Source organism: Colossoma macropomum, unplaced genomic scaffold (genome assembly GCF_904425465.1).
Source record: "Colossoma macropomum unplaced genomic scaffold, Colossoma_macropomum, whole genome shotgun sequence".
Taxonomy (NCBI): Eukaryota; Metazoa; Chordata; class Actinopteri; order Characiformes; family Serrasalmidae; genus Colossoma; species Colossoma macropomum.
In genome coordinates this window covers 3,247,040-3,272,313 of record NW_023494789.1, presented here as the reverse complement: position 1 = coordinate 3,272,313, position 25,274 = coordinate 3,247,040, and the positions used below count along the sequence as shown (strand labels likewise).

Genomic DNA, 25,274 nt, shown 5'->3' with positions numbered 1-25,274 from the left:
CCATGTTTCTAAAGCACAGCTGACCACATCAGTGGACTTTTACCTGAGAACTTAAGTGCAAGAAATATACTGACCAGGCATAACATTATGACCACCTCCTTGTTTCTACGCTCATTGTCCATTTTATCAGCTCCACTTACTATATAGGTGCACTTTGTAGTCCTACAGTTACAGACTGTAGTCCATCTGTTTCTCTGATACTTTGTTAGCCCCCTTTTACCCTGTTCTTCAGTGGTCAGGACCCCCACAGACCCTCACAGAGCAGGTACTATTTGGGTGGTGGATCATTCTCAGCACTGCAGTAACACTGACATGGTGGTGGTGTGTTAGTGTGTGTTGTGCTGGTCTGAGTGGATCAGACACAGCAGTGCTGCTGGAGTTTGTAAACACTGTGTCCACTCACTGTCCACTCTATTAGACACTCCTACCTTGTCAGTCCACCTTGGACTGAGACATCAGGGACGATAGCTCATCTGCTGCTGCACAGTTTGTGTTGGTCATCCTCTAGTCCTTCATCAGTGGTCACAGGACGCTGCCCACAGGACGCTGTTGGTTGGACATTTTTGGTTGGAGGACTATTCTTAGTCCAGCAGCGACACTGAGGTGTTTAAAAACTCCAGCAGCACTGCTGTGTCTGATCCACTCAGACCAGCACAACACACACAAACACACCACCACCATGTCAGTGTTACTGCAGTGTTCAGATTGATCCACCACCCAAATAATACCTGCTCTGTGAGGGTCCATGGGGGTCCTGACCACTGAAGAACAGGGTAAAAGGGGGTAACAAAGTATCAGAGAAACAGATGGACTACAGCCTGTAACTGTAGAACTACAAAGTGCACCTATATAGCAAGTGGAGCTGATAAAATGGACAATGAGCGTAGAAACAAGGAGGTGGTCATCATGTTAGGCCTGATCGGTGTATACAGTAGTGTGAACTGGAGGATGGAGTACTTTGCTGTATAATACTTTCAGTATGTAACAAACAGCATTACAATGCTATGAAAATCAATTCATCTCTGGAATCTTTGGAAAAAGACGCCCAGGACACATAGAAGGCTTAACAGTGTTAACAGAACAACCAGGACAGGATGTTATATTAAGAAGTATTATTTTCTTTATTGAAAGGAGACACATTACAGTATAAGACTCTGCATCAGGTATAATTTTTCAACACAGAACTGTACAGCTGACACAAACTCAATATAATAATAATTAGATATACAACAACGATAATCATAATCATAATGTTGATGATAATCGTGATGCAAAATGGACTGTAAAAGAACAAATACAAAAAAAAAAACAACAAAAAAAATTAAGTAGTGTGAGAGCCCCTCCCCTTTTCAGATTAGCATATTCATTCATAAATAATTGCTCAGGCCTCTCTGGTTCGGGTGTGTCATGGATACTGTCGACAAAAATGAGGTAACAAAAAACACGATAAAAACAAAGTAAACAAAAACAAAACGCGATAATATGTGTTTCTCACATTTTACAGCTATGTACACGAAGTGACAGCTAAATGGCAAGCAAAACTGGTCTAAAAGCGAGGATGCAGGTAAAGCAACTCGAACCCCCCCATTAATCACCTCCTTATTCTGCTTACAAGTGGGGGCGACATCCTTTGGTTGCTGTCATGGTTTCAGTTGTATAGGTGGCGCCGCGGCTCCTTCATTCTTTCCCAGTTCAATAACAGATGACGTACGAAAAATGGACCACTATTTAAATTGGAAGCAAATCTTAACGATAAAAAGAGCAACAAACAAAAAGGAAAAATTATAAAGTTTGTAAGTCGATGTCAAAAATCAACTAAATGAATCCTACAACGGCAAACTTTTGTTCACTAGTGTCACCTGTCAGTCCATACGGTCATGACTGAACATTTACACGATGAAGAAACAACATTTACATCCGTTCATGCAAAAAAAAAAGGTCAGAAACTAAAAGGTCTTCACAGAGAGGACTCGAGGTGGACGCAATAGTGTGGGGTGTTCACTAGAATCGATGTGTGAGTGTAGGCTGTAGTGCATTTCGTCATAAATAACTGGGTACTGTGGTGCGACCTCTAGCAGGTCTGCTACATTTATATACAAGGCAAACACTTCACATCTCTGCTGAGATAAAAACGTATCGCTTTTTTCTTTCCTCCCAGAGTCGGATCTCACATAACTGTACACTCTCTTCAACACAAGTCCCACTCATTAGTGCCCTTCAGAGGGTACAAAGAGCTTTCTGAGACAAGGCCGTGTCCCTACAAGGCCCTGAAGACCCATTTAAGCCAACAGCAGCAGGTTGAACTGCTTTAGTGTTGCAGACTAAAGACTTGCGCTACATTTCTCATTCTCCCTACCTGCTCAACGACAAACCCTATACCAAATGCCGTCATGTATCTACAAACTACTTTTTTTCCCCCCGTAATGACATATGACCTGAAACAGAGTCTTACATCTCTTGGTGCCACACAGCAGCCAATACTGGTGTGGGCGGTTTGCAAACAGCGCCGCGAGGAAATTATTACTTCGGAAAAGTCGCCTGGCTTTCATCCGGCTTTGTATTGCTTAGATACAGGTCAATCAGGGCTGTTTCTGCACATCACAAACACACGATGGGAGACACAATGTTGTTCAGAATAAAGGCGAATAGAATGGGAAGGACACTGAATAAAAAGAGAAAAAATAAGAGAGAGAGACAGAGAGAAAAACACTGGACACTCTTAAAAGCAAACATGCCAAACAGGATAGTTGGAGCGATGCCATAGAACAGTGGTCACGAATCCTGGTCCTGGAGGTCTGTCTTCCTATGAGTCTAACCGCAAAGACAACCTGCCACACCTGCTCAAGCTAATTATCTTCTTCAGAAATGCTTAACAAGCTAGATCAGGTTTGGAGGGGAATGCAGATCTAAAGGAGGAGGATTGGTGAACGCTGATGCAAAAGAATCACATTTAGTTTCCCTCAAGCAGAGGATCTCAAGCTGGTCCCCCAACACAGTTCACATTTTTGCCCTATTCCAATGTGTTGTGGGTTGGAGCGAAAACGTGGAGCGTCTGAGGGTCCCTGAGGAACATTTTAACAAAAACTGCCGTAAAAACCTTTGAATTATTTTTGAAAAATTCAATTGAAACTACTACTGAACACTCTTTTGGTAAAACAAAGGTGGTTCTTCTATGGCATCGCTCCAAAGAACCATTTTTGGCCATTTCAAAAGTGTCAAATAGACTGAAACATACAGACTTTCATATGACACAGCATCAACCTGGCACCACAGAACTCATGTTAAAAGATAAAAGCTTTTTTTTTCCCCAGGAAGAACATTTTCTCTTCATTTCCACCACCATCTTTAAAAGTCAGAGCGTAATAGAGCGAGAAAGACAGGAGGGGATTAGACAAAGTAGCTGAAAAAGTCCATCTCTTCGCAGAGCCCAATAGGGCTCTGGACTCGAAGGCCTCGGCAGATGACGTGTGGGAAATGAATGAGATGTCTCTAGCAACGGTGACAAATGACCGCATACACACAAGAGCTTCCTCAACTGGCAAGAGTCTCTCCGGCATAAATAAGTACATAGTACGAGTACATAGTAGAGAGTTTCTCCTGCTTCTCCTGAGCACCTGATATTGAGTGAGCACAAACAGATGAGGCAGCCTCTTCCCCTCGCTGATGTTTTCGTCATAAAGCATGCGGAGAAATGCAGACGTGGGCATCGGCGTGCGGGTGATATTGACGGCCTTGCGAGGTCGCATTCCTGCGCCAGCCTGCATGCTGTTTCATTTGTATTGATCAATTATCAATATGGCTAATGCGAATAAGAAAGCTAAACGACTCCTTGCGCTCTCGCACTTTCGCTCACACACATACATGGACACTCGCGGTTGATTGTGGCTAGCGCTTCGGAGGAGATTCAGAGAGTCAGAAGCCCGAGTCGCCTTGCCGTCACGCGACCATTGGGCTGAATACACAACCTGATAGTTTGCATTGGGAAAAAGCATGACGTAGGCTAGCAGCCAAGGATCAAAGGACAGTAGGAAATTCCCTTTAAGTTCTGTGAAACAGACAGAAGACTGGAACAATAGGTTAGGAGCACAAAGCTAGTGCCGTCCACGAACATGGTTTAGTTTCGATACCTGCCTCTCACGTTTCTATCTTGGCTCTCGGTCAAACCTTCCTCTGGTCCAACAAAACTCCACACAAATCAGTCACAATGATAGAATAGAATAAAAAAAAAAAGTTAAAAGAAGCATCTTCATTTCATCACACTTCTGGGAGACGTGCGATGGGAGTTTTTCTAGATTTTATAACATATTTTTTCACATTTCTTAAAAAAAAAAGAAAGAAAGAAAGAAAGAAAGAAAGAAATCCATACAAAAGAGTTGGAATTTACACGATCGATGGTGGTGGTGGTGTCTTGTATTTTTTTTTGTTTGTTTTTTTTTTAAATAAATGCACTGAAAAATATGAAGGAAAAAAGTGAACAGGGTGAGGCAGAGAGAGTGAGGACATGGAGCAGTCTAAAATCGGTCAGTAAAGACCTCTGTAAAGTTCTCTGGGACCTTTGGGATCAAGTGACCGATCCCGCGTCACATCCTTGTCCCTTTTAGTTGCGCAGGAAACGGCAGCCAGTTGCTTTGAGGAGTCTAAATGGCCTCGTATTCAGCTCCTGGTTGAGCCTCACCGTAATAATCTCCCATCATGCATCTCGCAGCATTAATTGACAGAGACAGCAGCAGACGCATTTTTTCCCATGCATCCTGATGCTACTATGCAGCCTGAAGACTGAATGGGCGGGGCGTTCTCCCAATATAGGTCACCTGACATGGGAGGAGCTGTGTGACGAGCCAGGCGTTTGCCATTGGAGAAGTAGGTGGGTGAAACGAGTGTTAAAAGCTCCCTCACAACAAGCTAGTGGCGGCGCGAGGCATCGTGAGTGCAAATGCAGTGGTTCCGTTAGCGTTTCTTCATAATCATCATCGCGGTTATCACAGTCATTCCCATCAGTGTAGTATATACTTCTCTCATGAATTGAATCTAGTGGTAGGGCTGTACATGTGGATGTGGCTGTGGCTGTGTGTGCTGAAGCTGAGAGAAGGCTGAGTGTGTGTGTGTTGTGTGTGTCTGAGTCATTCGGAAGGTGCGTGAGGTCGTGTACGTGTGTGTTGGGTGGATATGTGTTTCAGATAAGGGCTGAACTGCCCGTGCTGCTGCAGCTGTTGTTGCGGTTGTTGTTCCTGCGGGACAGGTTGGGCGTGGCGATGAGCGGGTAGCGCTCATCCGGACAGCCGTACTGGAGCAGGATGTCCACACACTCCTGGCTGTTAGCCTGCCGCGCGTACGCCAGCGCTGTGTTTCCATGGGCGTCCCGCGCCATGATGTCTACTCCGTACTGGAGGGAGAGGGAAAGCAAGAGTGGGAGAAAGTTGACAATGTGGTAAAACATGCTGTCGCTGTCTAAAGGAAAACAAGCATCTCCAAAATAGTAACTTTACAGGAAAAGGCAAAAACACTCAAACTTTCAATGTACATTAATGTAAACAGATTTTATTCCAAGTGATTTTAGAGCATTTCTACTGGTTTATTAATCATGAAGTTTTAATATAACATAAAGGACAGATGGTGTTTTGAAATGATGTAGAAAAATAAACATTGACAAAAATGGGGATACATGGTTTTCTTTGGACAGCGATTGAATGTTACTAGTGTTTACTTTAACAAGGCCTGTCACAATTATTACATAATTGCCTAATCACAATTATTTGCAATGACTGCAATTATTACACACTAGATAAAAGTAATGAACAGTAAATGCATTCATTCGGTCATCAAGCGACTTCTTTCTTCTAACTTGGTGCTCAAACATGTTTAGAGGTCAGCAGTGAGTAATGTAGGTCTATTTGTAGCTATGTAGCTAATGCTATTGTTATAGCATGTATGCAAGAATAATGATTGTGCTTTTTTCACTTTGAAAAGCTTTGCTTGACTCTATATATGATTCTTTGTAACTGCAGACATTTGTGTAACGTGAGCGCTTGCACAACAGCGAGTGCGTTTACATGCACTTAATCAGAACTGCAGAATATCAGATTTGGTCAGTAATCCGATCAACACGTTTATATGCACTTGAGTGATTAGATAACTGGAAAACTCCGGGACTCCAGGCAGTGATTAGGTTTCTGCTTTGCAACCAGCTAATAGACTCACAGAAGACGGGACGTAAACGTAAAGTAAACTTAATGCTGCAGGTTTTTTTAAACATCGAGTCACATCAGAATGAATGTTTAAATTAATTTTGTCAAGCATGTGGTTGGTTTCAGTGTCGCTCCAGAAGTGCTTTGTTGCCATCTCACACGAACTGAGAAGCTTATTTCCAATTCCGCGATCTGTTTTCGCACAAGCGCAGACTGAGAGATATGAACGAAATCAGAGTAAGAGTTCACACGCACTGAGAAATCTGATTACTGAGCTAAAATCCAGCTCTCTAAATCGTATTTCTATACCTCACTCTGATCTAAGAAATCAGACTATGCTGTTTACATAACCATTTGAATAATCAGACAACCACAGAAATTCAATTATGATCAGATTATTGGGTGCGTGTATACGCACTCAGTGTCATTTTGACAGTACCATTAGAGTTAACTACTAAGTGGACATACTTAGGAAGTAAGACAGTTAATAATCAAACAAGTTTAATGTGTCAGCCACTTTAGGTTTGTACTGTAATAACTAAACTGAACAAGAAAAAAATCGCATTTTTTATATAACAATTAATCGTCAGCTAAAATATGATGATTGTGACAGCACCATAACTTTAACATCTAATTTGAACAAAGAGGCTTTTTCCACAAAACAAATTAAAAATTAGTTAGGTGTAAATTTTTGCTGCAGACAGTTAATAAATATACAGCATTTTTAAAAATAAATATTCATGTTTGTTTATTTATTTATTCATTTATTTATTATTACAATCACATCCAAATATTTGGCCTGCAGCGTATAACAGGCCTCATTTTAACTAAATGCTCATTTTTCACCCTCATCTATAAGCCATGATTGATACTGTATTGTGTGCTGAGACAGACCAAAAAGTCCCATACCCAAATGAGGAGCTGTGTGAGGACCACGTTGCCCTTGCGGCAGGCTAGGTGCAGGGCGGTGCGGCCGTCTCCCTCGCCACACGTCTCGTTCACCTCGTCCCGTGAGCCGTGGGCCAGCAATAACACAACGGCACGTAGGTCCTCCTCAGCCGTGGACCGCAGCAGCTGCTGCCCCAGGGGCAGCTCTGTGCACAGCAGAGACGCCACAAACAGCTTCTGCTCGTACTTTGCCCGGATCCAACGCTCACGCTCCTCCCTGAATATGAACACACAGAAGGTGTCAATCTGTGACCTTACAGAGGTTTGATTATCATTCTTTAGGAAACGATCAAATCTGAAATTACAGCACAAATTTAATTCAAGTTGATTATCCTGGAATGACTCAATATTATTAAAAATACATGAAACGCACAATGTTAACTTGCAAACTAGAGGAACACAGACAATTAAAAAGTGAGCATTTTTCAGCATCAGGAAAGAAACAGAAAACATATCTAACAGAAAATTACACAACTACTAAACATAATTTATAATTATTGGATTCTGAAAGGAATGGAAGCTGCAGTAAAGGCAAAGGTGGACATACTGAAAATATATTATTATTATATTTAATATATTATTATATTTTCAGTATGTCCACCTTTGCCTTTTCTGCAGCTTCCATTCCTTTCAAAAGACTTGCTTTCAGTTCCTCAAAGAAATCTGCAGAAACTTTTCTACACATTTAAACTGAGTCGTAGAAGTTGGTTGCTTTTTCTGCTTCTCAAGCTCCAAGTAATCCCAAACGCATTCTACGATGTAGCGGCTTCTTTCCTTCTTGATGCAAGTGGATTACCTTATATCTAATCTCCTCAGAAATAAAATAAATGAAGGGTCTGACTTTTGCACTTTACTATTTTATATATATATATATATATATATATATATAGAGAGAGAGAGAGAGAGAGAGAGCGAGAGAACACTACAAAATCTCTACTCTTGATTCGCCACATTAACATCGATGCTTTATGAGTGAAAACGTTACGTTTCAATTCAGCCCTCATTTGAAATGACATGAGTTGATGGGGATTTTGTGTCGGCTTCTTTTTTTTAACACCACATATTCCTCCACATTTTTAAGCAGTGTCTAAGCCCCATGTGTCAAACACAAGGCCCGTGGGTCAGATCAGGCCCGTGGCACAATCCAATCCGGCCCTAGAAATTATTTTGTTTTTCTATTAATATTAGCCTGTTTCACAATGAGCTGCACTACAATTCCCAGCATGCACTGCAACGTAATTTGCACTGACATCCCCTCCCCCAACAACAGTCTATGGGACAGCCTTTTTCTACACAAATGCACACATTATATCACCAAACACATGAACTGTGCTTCAGCTGCAGCTCAACCAACATAGTTAAACGTACCTGCTGGGGACATTTAAAGAGATTTAACAGTTATCTAGCTAATGTAGCCATTATATCAAGTAATCGCAGATAACATTTGAAGGTTTCCTACAAGTGGCTATATTTGGCTGTTGATGTTTTGGCGTATTAAAATATATAAATGCTTTCTGGCCTTCGGATTTGTTGAGATTTTTTTAATATGGCCCTTTTAGTGGTTGAGTTTGAGACCTCTGGTCTAAGCCCTACATCACACAGCCGAATTAGACCTGAACACACAGCTCGTAAAACAATTTTCAGCCTGTGTGCGCATGAAACAGCGATACACAGCATACAGAGAGAGAAAATACGATGAACAAAGTGAGAAAGAAAGAAAAAGCAGGAAGGACAGGAAACAATCAATTTAAGGAGCTGGGTATATGTTTGTTTTGTCAGAGAGAAATGTCAACCAAGTCCATCCTGCCCAGCCCGAAAGGGGGCTATCAGTTGGCTGTTTCCAGCTCTTCCTGCTAATCCTGTGCTATGATAGCACTAATCAGTGTTAATCCTTGCAGTGTAAACAGCTCCATTCAGGCCTGGCTAGGATTAGTTCAGGCCCAGCTCCTGTCTGAGGGTTTTGGGGAATTGGCTGAGCCCCGGAGGAGCGCATGGCAGCAGGGCGGAGGATATTGAGCTGTCCCCTGAACCACAGCTGCCCCTCAGGGGGTCCCAGCTCAGGAAACCAGAGAACAGAGGGCAAGAGAAACCCCCTCCAGCTCCAACTTCCTCTGCAAGCAGGGCAGCTGCAAAAAGAAAGCAACACTGTCCAGGGGCACTCACTCCGACCACAGCCTCAGCCTGATTTGTTGGGTCATTTATAAAAGCTTCTTTGAGAAGATAACTGTTGTCTGTCAAAAGTTTGGAGACACTTTTCTCTCTCTTGAAATTATTTTCCTGCTTCCATACTTTTAAATTAACAAAAGAAAATATCTGCAAAGGTTTTATTAAGTCTAAAACATGTTTAGACCGAATAATGATGCATGTTCTTTTCCAAACTGTTGTTAAAAGCACATACGGAAACATTTTTGTCCTACAGGTGGTTTAAATACCTGAAATATTTGCTTGTTGACACCACAACAACATGGGGCTTTATTTACACGATACTGTAATCGTTTTCAAAGTCTTTACTATGTTAAGTTATTGCAAACAAATATGGAAAACATTTGAATTTAAGCATTTTGAAAAGTTTTCTGACAGACGTATATATTCTAAAAATAATCCACGGTGCAGCGTGCAGCAAGCTAAACATACTGCTGGTCAAACAAACTGTTAAAGAATAAAAACGTCAAAAATAACCTTTTACTTCACAAACATCTTTAAGCTGATGAAAACTCTGATGACTGATATCAGCAAATATAACTGTATACTGTTTGCAACTAATGATTCCAATAGGTCTAGTTAAATAAGGGTTTAATACACACTGATATATTGATTGTTGACTGTAAATTGTCAAATATTATCGTCATTCCTCAACTGCCAAATTTCGTAAACAGCAGATACTCACAAAATCTTACATTACATAAATATTGTAGAACTGTCCAGTCATAACATATACTCATGCCAAAAGTATTGGAAGCTTTTAACATGGTTTTGTTATTTTAAACATTATAGTGTTTTGTTATCATCACTGTGAAAGGTAGGAATCTGATAACTGCCAAGTCAGCAGTGTCCACAAAGATCAAAGCATAAAAATATTAAAATGCTTAGATGTGAGAAGTTCAAAATAACATAAAACAAGCTACAAAAATATCTGCACTTTATCTGCTGAATTTCACTGATAAATTTATTGTATATCGAAGCATATCGGTCAGGCTTTCCTACAAACAGCCCATCCATGATGCTGATAAATTAGCTGTGTGTGGGTGTCACGGGTCAGAATGTGAAAGAGATAACATTTTATCAGAGAGGCAGATGGATAGAAATAGGCGATCAATGGCCCAAGGGATCAATAACATGGTGACATCCTTCTTAATCAGAAAACAGCCCCCATGCTGACGGCCCCAAACACCCCATGGCACAAAGATTTCCTGTCCTTGCATGTTGCTTAACTGCACAGCCCTCATTTGTAAACACAGTCATATGCAAAATTTATGCATCAAATGCGTCTCTGGTCAAATTACATGTTTTGCTGATTGAAGAGAAAATAAGTTAATAAGTCCTCTACAGAGAACACACTTCTCCATACTTTTAAAGTATAACTGATGTTTATTTGTTGACTTGAATATATATATATATATATATATATATATATATATATATATATATATATATATATATATATATATATATATATAAAAATGTGTGTATATACATGTGTATATATATATTTATATATATTTATATATCACTGTTGTCGGAAGACAATCTGTAAATGGTTTTACTTTAAAGTTTTAACTTTACAGGAGAAGGAAAAAGCATACTTTACTTTTAATGTAAGTCGATGGAACCAGATTTTTTCCAAGTAATTTTGGGCCGTTTCTTTTAGTTCATTCATCATGAAATTTACATACGATGTAAAGACCAACAGGCATTTTCAAATTAGGTCAAAAACTAAAAAAGTCAAAAATGGACATAATTAACAATTAACAAAAAAATTAAATTTTATATATATATATATATATATATATATATATATATGAATGTATAAAATGTTGTCTGTCCAAAAGTTATGGCGTATTTTATATAGCATATATCAGTTTTTCCCCCCAATATGGTAAACTCAACAAATAAACAAATTGTGCACTACAATTTCCAGTAAACTGCCATATTTTAATTTGTTCTCTGCAGATGATGTATTTTTACTTACGAAATCAACAAAACGCATCATTTTGGTAATTTTGTTAGGGGCGTTTGGGGACATATATATGACTGCACCATCATGGTGTCCCAGACAAATTGATCTCTACCCATTAGTTGATCTCACACACTGTCTGTTTTGAGACATCTTAAAAAAACAAGTTGGAAAGTCGCTTCTGAATCAATCTGCTCAATTTTCAAAGGGGAAAAAGCTGTTCTGTAACAGTGAAGAGAAAGGAGATAAACAGCAGCAGCTGTGGGAACACATGAGGAATTGTATTAAGTGTGCATGCTCCGAGGCTGGGGAGGGGTGGGCGGGTGGTTCTAGCAGCACGGAATGTTCCGGGGTGCCGCCGCTGGTCAGTACGGGGTGAGTGAGAGGGCCGGGCGGGGGGCCACGGGCCACAGCCTCTGCACAAAGCATCGTGGGAGCTAGGGAGGAGAGGGGGTAAAGGAGGGCAGGGGAGGGGAAAAGGAAGAGGCTCTGCAGGGTATCCCAGACCCACCCCGATTCTGCCGCCAGAGGAAATACAGAGCACTTCAGTGCCCACAGAAACGCATGCCTTCCCTGAGGAGCAGCGTTGCCAAGGACAGAGCCAGAGACGCACCAGCAAACTCAGACTGCGGACCAAAACACAACGACAGGAAAACGGAAATGTTTGCCTCTTTCCTCACTACAGAACTGTGGTCTAACCTCTTAACATATAGGCTTATTACTGAGTTAGTATCTTACTGCTTATAACTTACATTAAGCCTAGTAACTACTATGAGTTATTCAGTAACAGCTACAAATTATTTGAAAACCGCTATGAAACTAACGCAATTTTTGCAGTTTTGGAAGTGAAGAAGTGAAACTGGAATTTAAGTGAGAATAACGGTACTGAAGTTCCCTAATGAGATAAAATCAGTATTAAATCTGAACAGTGCTTTTAACAGAATATAAGTTACACTATAAGGATCGTGATGCTTATTACACTTATTATACACTACAATCAGTGTGTCAAAGGGCCACAGTTCAGCACAGTTTAGAGTTTTACTCTGCAGTTAGTTACTAGGTTTCTTAGGTGTGTTTGAGCAGGAAAATCAGCAAACTCTGCACCAAACGTCAGGAAACTGAAACTGAACCACAATGTTTTGTCACTACATTATTACAAAAAATGTGGAAAACAATTTAACTAATTTTACTCAAATAAATACAACAAATAAAACAACACGACGCAAAATCAAATCAAAAACAATATTTTTTAAAGTATTTACATTGGAGCATGAAGTATCAGTTATCCAAAAAATCACTTTTAGGAGAGTAAACTTAAGCTGGTTTATTGCTCACTATTTTTTTAATTTGTCCATGTAAATGGATGTGGTCAAGCATGGCTGTGGGCACAAAGAGCAAAGACAAGTGTCACGGAGGTCGGGTGCCACACTTGTATGGCTTAGCAACAAGAACATAGTTCCCCACACATTACCACAACAAGTATACTCACTGCCACATATGTGCATGTGCACACACTCACAGGTTTGTTGTACAACGCTGAAATGTACAGATGTAATTACCGATACGTAATAAGTATTTTCCAAGCCTCAACCTAACCTAAATGAAAAGAAATGGTTTTACCCTTTCAGTTTATAACAATTAAACATATATAGTACTTTGCAAAATACTGAGACCACCATTCACCTTCAAAAATGGCTATTAAGTAAAAGTTATTCATTTTTTAGAAGATATTTCTGAGGAAATTAGACATAAGATCTATCAACTTGGGGAAAGGGGAAAACGGAAGAGGACAGTCAAATGAAAGGAAGAAAAAAGTTTCCGAAAGTGTTCAGAAAATTATTGAAAGATAGAGGAAAAACTGTGACTCCATGCAAAACCTGGTAAAAAACTGGCACCATCAGATAAATAATATTTATATTTTTCAAAAAATATATATTTATTTATTATTGACAGGGAAAAAAGCTCCACTCTTTCTTAGACAGTACTGCCTCCGTCTATATGCCCACCGTGAGAAGACAACCTAAGAATATGAGTCTGCAAGAATGTGTGGCAAAGTAGGAAATTTGCTAATCAAACAAAGAAGCTGCTGTTGTTTTCAAAACAATGGACTCATCATTGAACATTTGAGATTAGTTGGATTACGAGAAGCAGAAAATGCAACTGACTCCTAAGACTAACAGTGCAGAACGGGAACAATATCCCTACAGATTTCTGTGAGAAACTGACTAATCTTCTGAAAATAATACAAGCTGGAGTAAAATGACACAGAATATTGAAAAATACAATTTTACATTTGGTTTGTGATTTTGTTGGTTGTTTTGTGCAATTTTTCTATGATGTAAGTTTTCTGCCTTAATTCCTGATGCAGAAAAATTAGACATTTGCTTAATGAGTGTTTTGACTGGAAATCCTATTAATGAAACGGGACTTTTGCACAGTCCTGTAGTTTTTTTAAAACAATGTCAGGTGTCGTTGGTGGTTAACTCGGCCTTTCTCCGGTAGTTACACTTGTGTGTGTGTGTATATGTGTGTACATGTGTGTGTACGTGTTTGTTTATATATATATAAATCGCTGTTGTCAGAACAAAACCTCGTATCTCCAAATGGTAACTTTACAGGAGAAGGAAAAAACCCACTTTACTGTTAATGTAAGTCAATGGAACCAGACTTTTTTCCAAGTCATTTTGGGTCGTTTATTTTGATCTGTTCATCATGAAATTTACAAACAATGTAAAGGGTAACCGGTATTTTCAAATTATGTCAAAAACCGAAAAACTACAAAAATGGAGATACAAGGTAAATATATGATTTAGGGCATTTATGTCCTGAAAATGTATAGAAAAATGCACAAACTACAAAAACTAGCCACTGTTTGCTTTATATAAAACCTCATAAAGCAAAGCTCTCTAAAATCCCAGCTTATTTACTTCAAATGAAAGGTTTCCTTTGCACGGGGGTCGAGCTTAGCGTGTTGGCTACATGAGGGGATAATTAAATAGAGCAATCAGTAAGCACTGAGAGACCGTACAGAAACACACACACACAAACACAGTTTTCTTTAGGGACTGTGTCCTCACATGAGGGAGATGCTAATTGGAGTAATTAGCTACTCGCTTTTCTTGTCTCATCTGTGTGTGTGTGTGTGTGTGTGTGCGTGTGTGTGTGTGTGTGTGTGTGTGTGTGTGTACCTGTCTCTAGCTGTGGTCAGGATCATCAGTGTGTTGCTGTTTGGATCACTTCTCACAACTGATTACAGTATGTTATTACTGGAAAGATTAAATAGCGGGGCTGTTTGTGATCAGCACTGACACGCGCTCTCCACCTACAGTGATTGCCGATAGGGCCGAGGAGGGGGCAGATGAGGAAATGCTAATAGCGGCAGGCAGGTTTCTTTGAGAGTTTAATTCAACCCTACATATCATGCCATCTAGATCCAACATGGCCACCCGCGACAAGCCAACACGTCCAAATGCAGCGAGAGTGCCTCATGTGAAATGCCCTTACAGCCTCTGCCCACACACACATGACGCATGCACAGTTAACAGCCAGGCTACTCGTTACAACAATAATTACATTTTATCATAGACACCACGACCATCGCCAGGATCGCTTCACTGAAAAATGAAATTTACACAATTTCCCACAACCCCAAATGCAGCGAACCAGGCGAAAAGTTTGCGTCTGCTCATTTTTATACACCGACCAGCCACTTTGTTAAGTACACCTCCTTGTTTCTACACTCAGTGTCCATTTTATCAGCTCCACTTACTATATAGGTGCACTTTGTAGTTCTACAGTTACAGACTGTAGTCCATCTGTTTCTCTGATACTTTGTTAGCCCCCTTTTACCCTGTTCTTCAGTGGTCAGGACCCCAATGGACCCTCACAGAGCAGGTATTATTTGGGTGGTGGATCATTCTCAGCACTGCAGTGACACTGACGTGGTGAAGGCATGTTAGTGTGTGTTGTGAAGGTACGAGTGGATCAGATACAGAAGTACTGGCCATCCTTACACTGTGAGTCAACTCAACGCTATGGGTTGAAAGAATGTGCAGCTGTCAAGCAGCTGTTAATGAGAAAAGGAAATGGACAAAAAAAGAAGACAATTCACCCTAAAACACTGAGACTGCACATCTGGCATATGGAGCAAGGCTTTTATGGACTCATGAGTCTAAATTTGTAATAAAGATTACATAGATTAAATTTTGGGTTTCCTTTCAAAACTGACAACACGTCTCCTGAAGACAACAGAAGCCAAAATAAAAAAGGAGCAGATTTTCTATTGAAATATGATTTTCTGTTTTAAATATGTTATAACTCTTTATATTGTTAATTTTTTGTGAAGGATAGAGTTTATATTTTTATCTTTTTTACTTTTAGTATTATTTATATATATATTGTCTATATAGTAACAAGTAACAAACTGTAAAAACCTTGTTAAGTACTTAAAGTGAATTACTTGCTTGTTAATTCTCTTCTTGTTACTTCTTTTCTTTTTCTTGAGTGCCTTGCTCTCCCTTCGCTGCTGTAACACTGAGAATTTTCTTATTGTGGGACTAATAAAGGATTATCTTATCTTATCTCATCTCTTATCTTCTGCTTTATCCAGACACTGAAACATGAAATTAAATAAGTGGTCAATCCTCAATTTGCACAGTACCGTACATAACCTTCTACTGTTTGGTAGTGACAATAGCCGGTAACATTTTCTATGAATGTCACCTTTGTAAGCATCTAGAAACACATTCATAACATGTTATAATGCATTCATAAGACATTATAAACATAGCTATAAATATTTTAAAAAATGCATTATACGTTATAGCCATGTTTATTATGCATTATGAATTGTTAACATAATGCATTATAAGTACTGATCATAACAAATTATAAGAGCTCATAAGTTGTATTTGTCCACTCTAAGTAAAGTGAAGCGTACTGTACTAAAGCCTCCTCCAGTGTTCAGAGTGAGGCTTCAAGTTGTAGTATTTACTGAAACACTAAAACATTCACAGTAAAGCTCATTACAGGCTTCAAATGTCAGAGTTTAAACTAGAGCTGCCATCAGTGTTTTACCCAATGTGGGAAAGGTAATGTTCACCACCGTTAGCTTGGTATTTGTCTTTACTTTACGCTCTCCAAGCTGGGACTGACTTCTTTGGCACTGACATTATAACATGTTATTAACACTATTTATAATGCATTATATTAACAATTCATAATGTGTAATAAACATGGCTATAAAGTGTAATTCAGTGTAATTCTTTTTTATAAATATTTATCACCACGTTTATAATGCCTTATGAATACATTATAACAAGTTATAAATGTGTTTATAGACGCTTACAAATGCGACATTCATAGAAAGTGCTACCCAATAGCCTTGTAGCTCAGGTGCAAAACTAAAGATGTAAACTTCAAAGACCAAGCATGGCTGGGCATTTTGACTGTATGTGCGCTAAAGGGAAAACTGTAAATTTTCATTTTCACTAAACTATTCCTTGAATCTGTACATCACTGTTCCTAATTCAAGTCATAGTGTTGAAAACGGAGCTCATTTCTGAAAATAGTTTTGAGGAGGTTTGGGACAATTCCAGGAGTTTTGAGTGACAGCTTAATTAGATCGCATTTCTGCGCCGCTGGGGGGGACAGGGGGATGCGGGAGAGGAGATGTAGCCTAATCGCTGTTGGAAACAGAGGGGCGGAATGTGGAGGGCCAGTTCACGGGAGGAGGGGGGTTAATGGGAGCCGGTGTCAATCTCTGTGAGGATGGTTTCCTGTGTGTGTGTCATGCGTTCTCCCTGGCTGAGCACTTTGTGAGTTGGTGTTTACACACTTGCCAGTGTTTCCTGTCCAGCTCAAAGCCAGTAGCTGTTTACCCAACGCTAACAGGCGGCCGCAGGATCGCCCACCCATGACCGGACAGCCCTCCAGCTGCTGCCCATGACACACACACAGATATCTACCCCTCCATCACACACATACACACACACAGATATTGCACTCCACCAAGAGGAGCCTCTATGAGGTTTTAAATGGCCCATATCATGGAAAACCAAATTCCTCTCACTTTTTTAAAAACTAAAATAGATTCATGTACCATTTAAACACTTCTTGACTTTCAAATCATCAACTCTCCAGTTCACACCGTTCATGAAGTTAGAAACTACGAAACTAAGCTGATGAAACTAACAGAACATGAATTCACTCATGGACCTCCACTAATGGACCTCGCTTGTAACTTACTCACTCGTGTTTAACAGCCTAAATATTCCCCATAAGGGGCACTATTAGCACTCTAGCAGGGCTGCCACAAATCCATTCACGTAACAGACACGTTTACCATTTTTATGAGCCCACCCACAAGTCTGAATACCCCTGATGCTGAGTTTAACTTTAGCACAGGTGCATATTTTAAAATCAGCAAATAAAAAGAGTAATTGTGCATTAAATGTGCAGAAATTAACTTATTTTCAATTAGAAAATCAAGAAAACGTTATCTGACCAGGGGTGACCGAACCAGTGTGATGCACAGATCATCATTACGTACTACATTCACAGCAGAGTAAGACTGTCACATGACGGAAGTCTCATCCTCCATAACAGCTCAACAGATTACAGAAGTAATCACCTGAATCAATATATACATCAGCAGGTAGCCATGTCAACGCCAAAAGAGATTCAAAGGCCTTTTCTAAATCTATTCAGGTATTAGCCTGTATCAACGGCAGTCCATTCAGAGATACAAGTGGGTGAACTGCATGGTTTGAGGCTGAAGATATATGGGTTACGGGGGGCTGGGGAGTAAATCATTAATTCCAGCCAGGCCAAAGAGAGGAGTCTGCTTCAGCTCAATGCCAGTGCTCTTTTCTTTTAGGCTAATTATACCACTAATTCAGCTCATTAGAGTCCCACCGACTCACAGGTAATGAACTCTGACAGGACAAATCTGTCAAACAGACAGCGGCGAACCCTCACCTGCGCATGCGCACTAAACAGACGCCAGAACACACACACACACACACACACACACACACACACACACACACACACACACACACTCATTCATCTTGTTATAGTAATTAAATGAAAACCATTCTCACACAATGGATAACGCAAAGTTTCTTTGCACCCATGGCAGCACTGATCTGAACTAGTTTCTATGGAAGTATAATCAGAGTTGGGCAGAAATTAGTTGCATTTACTCAGTTATTTGTATTTTAGAAAAAATATGTTTTTGTTCTTTGCTGAGCATTTCCAAGTGACATTTTCACCTCTACCCAAGTATATTTGTGAGGAAAGTTATCTATTTTTACTTTAGTCATTAACATTTAGCTTGTAATTCCTAATTTCATTATGTTAAATTGGTGAAAGACTCTGTTCTGCTTTACAACTGGACAATCTTCTAAGATTCTGAGGTTTTGGCACTTTGATAAGTGCTGAACAGACTAAGAAGGTCCACTGCATTTCTACTGAGAATTCAGTACTTACTTTACTGACCTGATACTTTCTTTCTTCTTTACTTTAAAGACTTTTTGTCAAAAGTCATCTAACCTCAGTCTCGGAAGTTGAAAGTTTGCAATCGCCTGTAATAAAATCCTTTAATATTACTCTATCTTGTAAATCGACATGGTTCTTTCTCTCATGATGTTCTTTTTGCCGGTGTTGTGCCAAATTCTTTCTTCCCGGCAGAATCAGACTTCCCTTTGCGTGCATGCACATGACACAGGTATATTTATGCTACAGATCACACTCGTGATTTTGGATGTTAACACATAGAAACAACTGAAAGCGTAAGTGTAATCTGTTGCATCTATATGCCTCCATATGCCTACTGAGTCCGGTGAGTCAGATTCTGTAACCTTCAGCTCGTCAACAAATGCACGTGTACAGCCGTCTGCACGATCTGTATTTACGACAGTGATGTACAAGTGAGATACACCCTGCGACCGTAGGGGGAGCCCAAGAGCAAAAAAGGATTGGGAGGGAATATCAGCTGATTCTAATTCTGCCCAATTCCAACTGTGCACCCCTGGCCAAGACCACCCTACTTCTAGTGCAATTCAGCTTCTCATGCTTCAGTGCATCGCAATATCTTCTAATAGGTAGCTGCGATGGACACAAGGCAGCATAAGTGAGGGGAATGTATGCCATTTATTAGGAGGAAAAAGCCGCGAAGGGACAATTTCCTTCTGAGAGAGAGAGAATCCTGTCTCTCGCTCTTTTCTTTCTTTTCTTGCAGGGGAAAAAACACAGGGGTCTGAAATCAATTACACTTTCCAGCCTAGTCGTTAGCTGCCCTTGGATAGACACAGATAATTAAGCTCAGCGCTTTTTTATTACGGGCAGATTCATTCTGACTGAGCTCTGGCCCGCACTACACTCAAATCAGTCCCTCTGGAGGCAATGGGCCACGCTGATATGAGGTTCCACTTCCATCTATAGGATCAGAACGCTTCAGTGACGGCATGCAAATACAGGCCAAAAGCCAGGCAGAGGGAGAGAGGGAGGGGGTTGGGGTGAGAGAGAGAGGGGGGGTGGTAGAGAGAGAGAGATCAGAAGAGTGGATGTACACCACTATGCATTAGCAACCACCAAAGTAGAAGCATAATACATTGCTATCATTACCATCAATCAAGTGAGTCACTAGGGCTTGACCGATATATTGGTTGATTGATAATACTGACCGATATAAAGGTTTTACTATTTATTGGTGAAAATCCCACCAGAAAAAAAAGAGTTGGCATTATGGCAAAAATATGAAATGATACTTGATATGCATCACAATATTTAGTTTTTCTGAAGTTTGTTAAGTAAAAAAATATCATTTTTTCATATATTGAACTGCACTAAATCCAATTAAAACAGGTCATTTGTCATTTTTTTTTAAACTCATGCTAAAAAAAACTATATATATATATATATATATATATATATATATATATATATATATATATATATATATATATTGGAGGAGCTACAATATTCATGCTGAGATTCTGTGAAGTTTTGATAATCAGTTTTCAGAATTTCAGGTCCTTAAAATGAGTACAGGTTACAATTTTCATACTGATCAGTACCGGACAGAGGATATACTGAAAACTGACTTTCACATGACAGTTATCGAAAAATTACTGTGAACGCAATGAGGTGTCAGCCTATGCAGTAACACTGACTCAATCTGATTAACATTAGGAAAGCAAACGTCAGTTTAAAAACTGATTTGAGACCGTGGTCAATGTTTCAGTGAATAATGAATCAAGCAATAATTTAAGCACTAATAAATGCAATTTCCTTGACTTAATCTAATGAATCGAGTACTGGTTCAAGCTACAACAATAAACACATAAAATACAAACTACTTTCAAGCAATTATACACTTACTAAGTGCAAAAGGAAAAAGGGAGGAAAAGCGATCTAAGGACGGGCAGAGCAAGCACACAATGCATGATATATCTGCTCATTACTAAATTGGTAGACAGCGCAGATAAAAGAGAAGGGACAATATGATGAGTCAGGCAGAAAACAGGCCCACTGCTTTGACTTTAGTACATATTAACATACCTACTCATGGGGACCGGGGCACAGAGGCGCACGCTGATTGGCTCTTGTCAGTCGGTTCAATGTCAATACTAAATTGGAAGGCTTGTTAACCTAGTTGGGACATGATTATGGGCAATGGCAGGCAGTCATGTAAAAAATAATGTCTATTAGGCTAATATAATCAAGTTCGTTTCTTTCTTTCATTTTTTTTTCACAGATAAATTAGAACGGGGGAGCCAATTATTTGAAACATTTGCACCACGTCTGTCTGGAACGGAAGGAACAGTGAAGGCAGGACTGTTTAAAATGCGAAACACGGGCCGGCTTGTATCACAGGGCTTTATCACAAGAGAAAGGCCGGTGAGTGACACGTGCAGGCAGCTAGTTAATGCGGACGTAATGGACCTCAGTGGATCCTGGTGGACTCGTTTGTGAAGCGTATATGTGTGAGTGGACAAAGTGAGACTTCTTCCTTTCTGTTCTGAGAGAATTTCAAGATTACGATGTTCTTTAAAGATGCTAAGTACTGTGATATAACATCGCAATGTGTCATAATTTACCTTTTTAATATGATTAAAGGAATACTTAAAAACCTAAAAGACAATGGGCAGCTGGAAAATGATTGTCTGTTAGAATCAACCACACAGCAGATAAAGATTAGCCTAAACATTGCTGTGTATTCCTTTAATTAGGCTGTGCCTCAAAACGAAAATGTTCTCTATTCCATCCAACAAAGCAAGAAGACACAGCAATATTACATATTTAGCATAAGCACTTCCCTAAAATCACTTATAATGGTACGAGAACACAGCATTAGGAGTCAAGCCACACTAATTGAGTGCATTTACATGCACGTAATAATCCGATAACTGCAAAAAATCAGATTTTGTCAGTAATCCGATCAACACATTTACATGCACTTGAGTAATCAGATAATGGGGAAACTCCGGGTCTACATGAGTCAGACAGTAATCAGGTTTCTGCTTTGCAACCAGCCAATGAACTCACAGAAGAACTTCATGCCGCGGCTTTTTTAGAAACATCGTGTGACTTTACCTGAAACTATGAACATACATCATCTAGAAGATGAAGAATATTTAAATCCTTTACTTTGTGTTTGGTTTTAGCGTCGCTCCAAAAGTGTTTTGCGACGATGCTGCTCGCTTATTTCCGGTACCGCCGTCTGTTTTCGCACATGCGCAGACTGAGAAATACGAGCAAGAGTTTACATGCACTGAGAAATCTGATTATAGAGCTAAAATCCAGCCTCTTTATCAGATTTCCAGATCTGAATTTGGGTTTACATGACCATTTGAACAATCGAATAACTGCAGAAATCCGATTATGATCGGATTATTGAGTGCATGCAAACGCACTCAGTGATACAGCGTTCCTGCAAACTCCTGTCTCCTGCGTTGGGCTAACAGTGTTATCCACTGTGCTATGCAGTACCATCAGTACCATCTTGTGGGAGGGGGGGGCTGAGGGCTTTAGATTCGCTAAATTAAAATAACAAATAGGCACAAATAATACTAAATAAATAATAAAACACAAACATTTGTCTTGAATTATTAGTGTGTTGTTTTTTTTTACAACTATATATACTATATATTTGTTATACAGACTGCATGGCTTTCCAGTCATGGTGATGATGAGGAGCAGTCAAGCCCCAGCACGTCCTCTTAAACTCTGGGGTGATTATTAGGCCGCTACACCCTCCTCCTCCTAGCTCCCCAGGGCCCAATCTCAGCCTGGCTTTGGGGAAGCACACCTGCACCCCTGTGCCAGAATAAGCAGCAGGTCTAATTTTAAATCTGTTAGCGCTGCCCTTTATGAGACTGATCTCTGGCCATAAAGACGCTCCTTTTTTACCCGCTTACAGCTGAATTATTACAGCTCAGACATTGGTCATGATGAGGTATGTACTTAAGAGAGTCTGTGTGTGCCTGCGTGTGTGTGAGAGACCAATATCTCAGCTGTCTGCTTAGGATGAGGACGTAACTGCACCAAGATATGGAACACACACACACACACACTTACACAATGTCAGGATGTCGGGTCATACGTATATCTCAGATGTGTTATATATGTTAAGGCCAGACCAATCAGAAAATGTTGTAACATTACAGATTTAAATGGGCTAAAAATTCGGATTACCGGTAACATATTGCTGTCTAAGAAAAAGGATCTCCATTTTTCCAATTTTTAGTTTTCTGCATCTGAGCTTTAGGTTGTGTGAAAATTTCATTATGACTGGACCTACAGAAATGCTCCAAAATTCCTGTGAATAAAATCTCTTAACATTTACTTACATTAAAAGTTAAGAACGTTTTTTCCCTCTCCTGTAAAGTTACTATTTTGGAGATACCTGTTTTTCTTTAGACAGTGATGATAAGCTGAGGTAATTTCATATATACAGTACTGTGCAAAACCCAGAGACAATGCTTTATTCAATTTCCAGTCAAAACAGCCCTTAAGTACAAGTTCTTATTTTTATATGATACATTTCCAAGAAGATAAGACACAAGACAATCTGCTTGCATAAGAAAGTGGAAAGTCAAAGGAAAATAAGGGGGAAAAAGAAGCTTCCAAAACTGGAGTTCAAAAATTATTAAAAGAAACAGAGAAAATGGGACTCTTAACAACCATGCAAGATGTGGTAGACCAAACTGTGAAAATCAAGCTATATTTTTGCTTCAGACCTGAAAAAAATCCATGTGTTTCTGTCCCTCTTTTCACTGTGTGAAGACAACTCAACGCTAAGGGTCTGAAAGGATGTGTAGAAGCCCTCACTGAGAAAAGGAAGGAGTGAGATGTGAGGTTCATTAAACAGGTGAGTTTAAATTTGTACGTTTGGATTATTTGGACCACGAGAAACAGGAAACGCAACCAACTTTTAAGACTGAACTTTGGAGGTGTGGAAAAAAGCCGACACACTGAATACTGAAAAATCTGTTTGATGATTTTTCTTAATTTTCTGTTAAATATGTTTCTTGACCCTGAAACTTGAATAACTTGAATTCGATGGCCATTTTTACTGGACATTAAATAATGAAAGGTGGTCTCTGATTTTACTCAATGTGCATTCTGATGTAATTTATCATGATGATGATGATGTCATCACATTGCCCACTCCTACTCTGTCATTAACATTAGTGAACTGCTACCAAGGTTACATCCTCTGCCACACGGATGCAAACAAAGAAAGCAGTGTATAAAAAAAAACACATGGCCCAGCTTGAGCAGAGTGTTTTGCATGTACGCAGAGATGGTCACGCTTGCTGACAGGCTGCAAAACGTCAGTATGGAGGCGAGGGTTGGCAGCGTTGGCTGCCAATGAGCGCCACCCTCCCAATAAGTCACCACGAGGCGCAATTAGCACAGCTGTCACTCGGCCGCTGCCTGGACCGCTAATACAGCTAGGCACCCTGTGTGTGTGGGGGTGTGTGTGTGCTGGGGAGGGGCCCTGGTGTCCATGACCGCATCACACTAATTAAAACAATAAGACTTAAACATGGCCTGGCTGACACCACGGAGCACTCACGCCAAGACCTAAAGCTTGAAGCGTGTGTGTGTGTGCGTAAAAGCTGCCCTTAAGCCCCACCGGTTAGAAGACCACACACACACACACACACACACACACACCAAAAAGCTTGAATTAGTAAGCAGAGAGGTGCTGGCATTTTAACAGAGCCATTAAAGGTTAATATGGGTGCTTGAAGAGGCACAGGCTTGCCAGGCTTGACAGCAAAAAGGAATAACTGAGTAATTAAAAAACTAAATAAATTTCAGTCACAATGTTTTGAATAGACTAATATACAGGACAACAAGGTATTAAATTCCCATTCATTACATTTAATCTGATTTTAGTGTCACACATTTTTCATTTTTATGACAGTTCTTTAGGGGTAGAACATCTTTTTGACTCACTTTGCCTTAGTTTTAAGTTTTTTGTTTTGTTTTGTTTTTAAAAGACAAGTTTTTAAAAGTATCATTTGTTTTTTTTTCTCCTGAAGCTCTCAATTTGGGCGATAAAAGAATGCAATGATATGAAACACATAGGCTGATAAGTAGGCCTTATATGCATGCACATGTACATAATTCAGATAAAACAGTAGAGAAATTTTTCACATAAGCTGCACGGCTCTTACAGCCTATTTAAAGATCGGCTCTTATTAGGATTAGTCAACACTATTTTCCTATATTAATAATGTCACAATATGCCACAATAAGATTTTTTAAGCATATCATGGACACTGTCAGGACTTAAAACCCACTGATCAACTATGTGTTATTACAAAGAGAGCACTAGTTATTTAGTAAATAAGCCCCACCAGTTAGAGGACCACACACACACACACGCACCAAAAAAGCTTGAATTAGTAAGCAGAGAGGTGCCGGACGTTTAACAGAGTCATTAAAGG

At 39.7% G+C, this 25,274-nt stretch overlaps 1 protein-coding gene across 3 annotated transcripts in view; it reads right to left on the bottom strand.

The window, feature by feature from the left end:
* Positions 1-1,097: 1,097 nt before the first annotated feature.
* Positions 1,098-25,274, bottom strand: part of agap1 (ArfGAP with GTPase domain, ankyrin repeat and PH domain 1) — a 263,429-nt gene continuing 239,252 nt past the window's right edge. For all 3 annotated transcript variants that reach the window (XM_036569793.1, XM_036569792.1, XM_036569794.1), the window contains 2 exons: positions 7,095-7,350; positions 1,098-5,383 (listed from right to left, as the gene is read on the bottom strand). In XM_036569793.1, coding sequence (XP_036425686.1) covers positions 5,174-5,383; positions 7,095-7,350 — 466 coding nt within the window. In that variant the 3' untranslated portion in view covers positions 1,098-5,173. The remainder of the gene's footprint in view (positions 5,384-7,094; positions 7,351-25,274) is intronic.